Source organism: Olea europaea, unplaced genomic scaffold, assembly GCF_002742605.1.
Source record: "Olea europaea var. sylvestris unplaced genomic scaffold, O_europaea_v1 scaffold42192, whole genome shotgun sequence".
Classification (NCBI taxonomy): Eukaryota; Viridiplantae; Streptophyta; class Magnoliopsida; order Lamiales; family Oleaceae; genus Olea; species Olea europaea.
In genome coordinates, this window is record NW_019262013.1 from 1 (window position 1) to 1,010 (window position 1,010).

Consider the following 1,010-nt stretch of genomic DNA (forward strand, 5'->3'; position numbering starts at 1 on the left):
CGAATGTTTTGTTTCAATATGAGTTCTTAGCTGTAGGTCTCTAAGTCGTACATGATGTGTTATTCTACCCGAGTTTGCACGATGTAGTTGTATAATTACTTTCATATGATGGCTTGGGAATGGCCGATGTATTTGTAATTAAGTTCTGATCAATATATTTCATATTTACCGATCAAAAAAAAAAAAAAAGTAGGGCCATACAATAACCCACAAGAAACATACAATTATTATAGCCTTCCCTTTTGTCATTCACCGGTTAATGCTGCTCACAAATGGGGCGGTCTTGGTGAGGTATTGGGTGGAAATGAGCTTATTGATAGTCTGATTGACATAAAATTCCAAAGTTCGTGTATGTGGATCTCTGAACTCTGGCGCGCCTTCAGTATTGTGTTTCTCTATGATGACATTCATTATGTTTGTATTTGGCAGAACCTGTGGACAAGACTGCCATTTGTGAACTTGAGCTTGACGAAACAAAAGTCAAAAATTCAAAAATGCTATTGAAAATAGTTACTGGTTTGAATTCTTCATGGGTATGTTTCATGGTTATTCCTCTATTTATCTTTTGCATGAATGATGGTAGATAAATTTATGTCTCTTAGAAGTAAGAAATGTCATATAACTGATATGAAAACCATGATATCATGTCCCGTACTGCCTTTTCAAATAACTAGCACCAGGTGCAATTACGTTTACACAATCAAAACCATTTAAGTTCTTGTGGGAAGTCTCTATTTCGCCTCTAGATTAGGAATTTTTGTTGGATAATTTAATGCTTTAAATTACTGGATCTTTCATGTTAAATCATCAAGAAATATAAGAATTAAAGCGAAAGTATACCTGAATCTGACATGGTTAATGCAATATGAATTTCGCGGTATGATCTTCCAAATCTACACGCAATCTCATTTTTCTCTCTGTGATGGAATGCAGTAGAGAATGAATAATTCGTTGCGTGTGATCTGGGGACCATAACCTATTTATATGGGGATGCCCTTTGACCTAATTCG

At 35.2% G+C, this 1,010-nt stretch overlaps 1 protein-coding gene across 1 annotated transcript; it reads left to right on the top strand.

Annotated features, from left to right (window-relative positions):
• Window positions 1-143: 143 nt before the first annotated feature.
• Window positions 144-755, top strand: LOC111387737 (transmembrane 9 superfamily member 1-like; the record flags this gene model as incomplete). The annotated part of the gene is made up of 2 exons (XM_023012320.1): window positions 144-343; window positions 430-755. Coding segments are annotated over 2 exons (358 nt in total), but the record flags the coding sequence as incomplete, so codon positions are not given.
• Window positions 756-1,010: the final 255 nt, after the last annotated feature.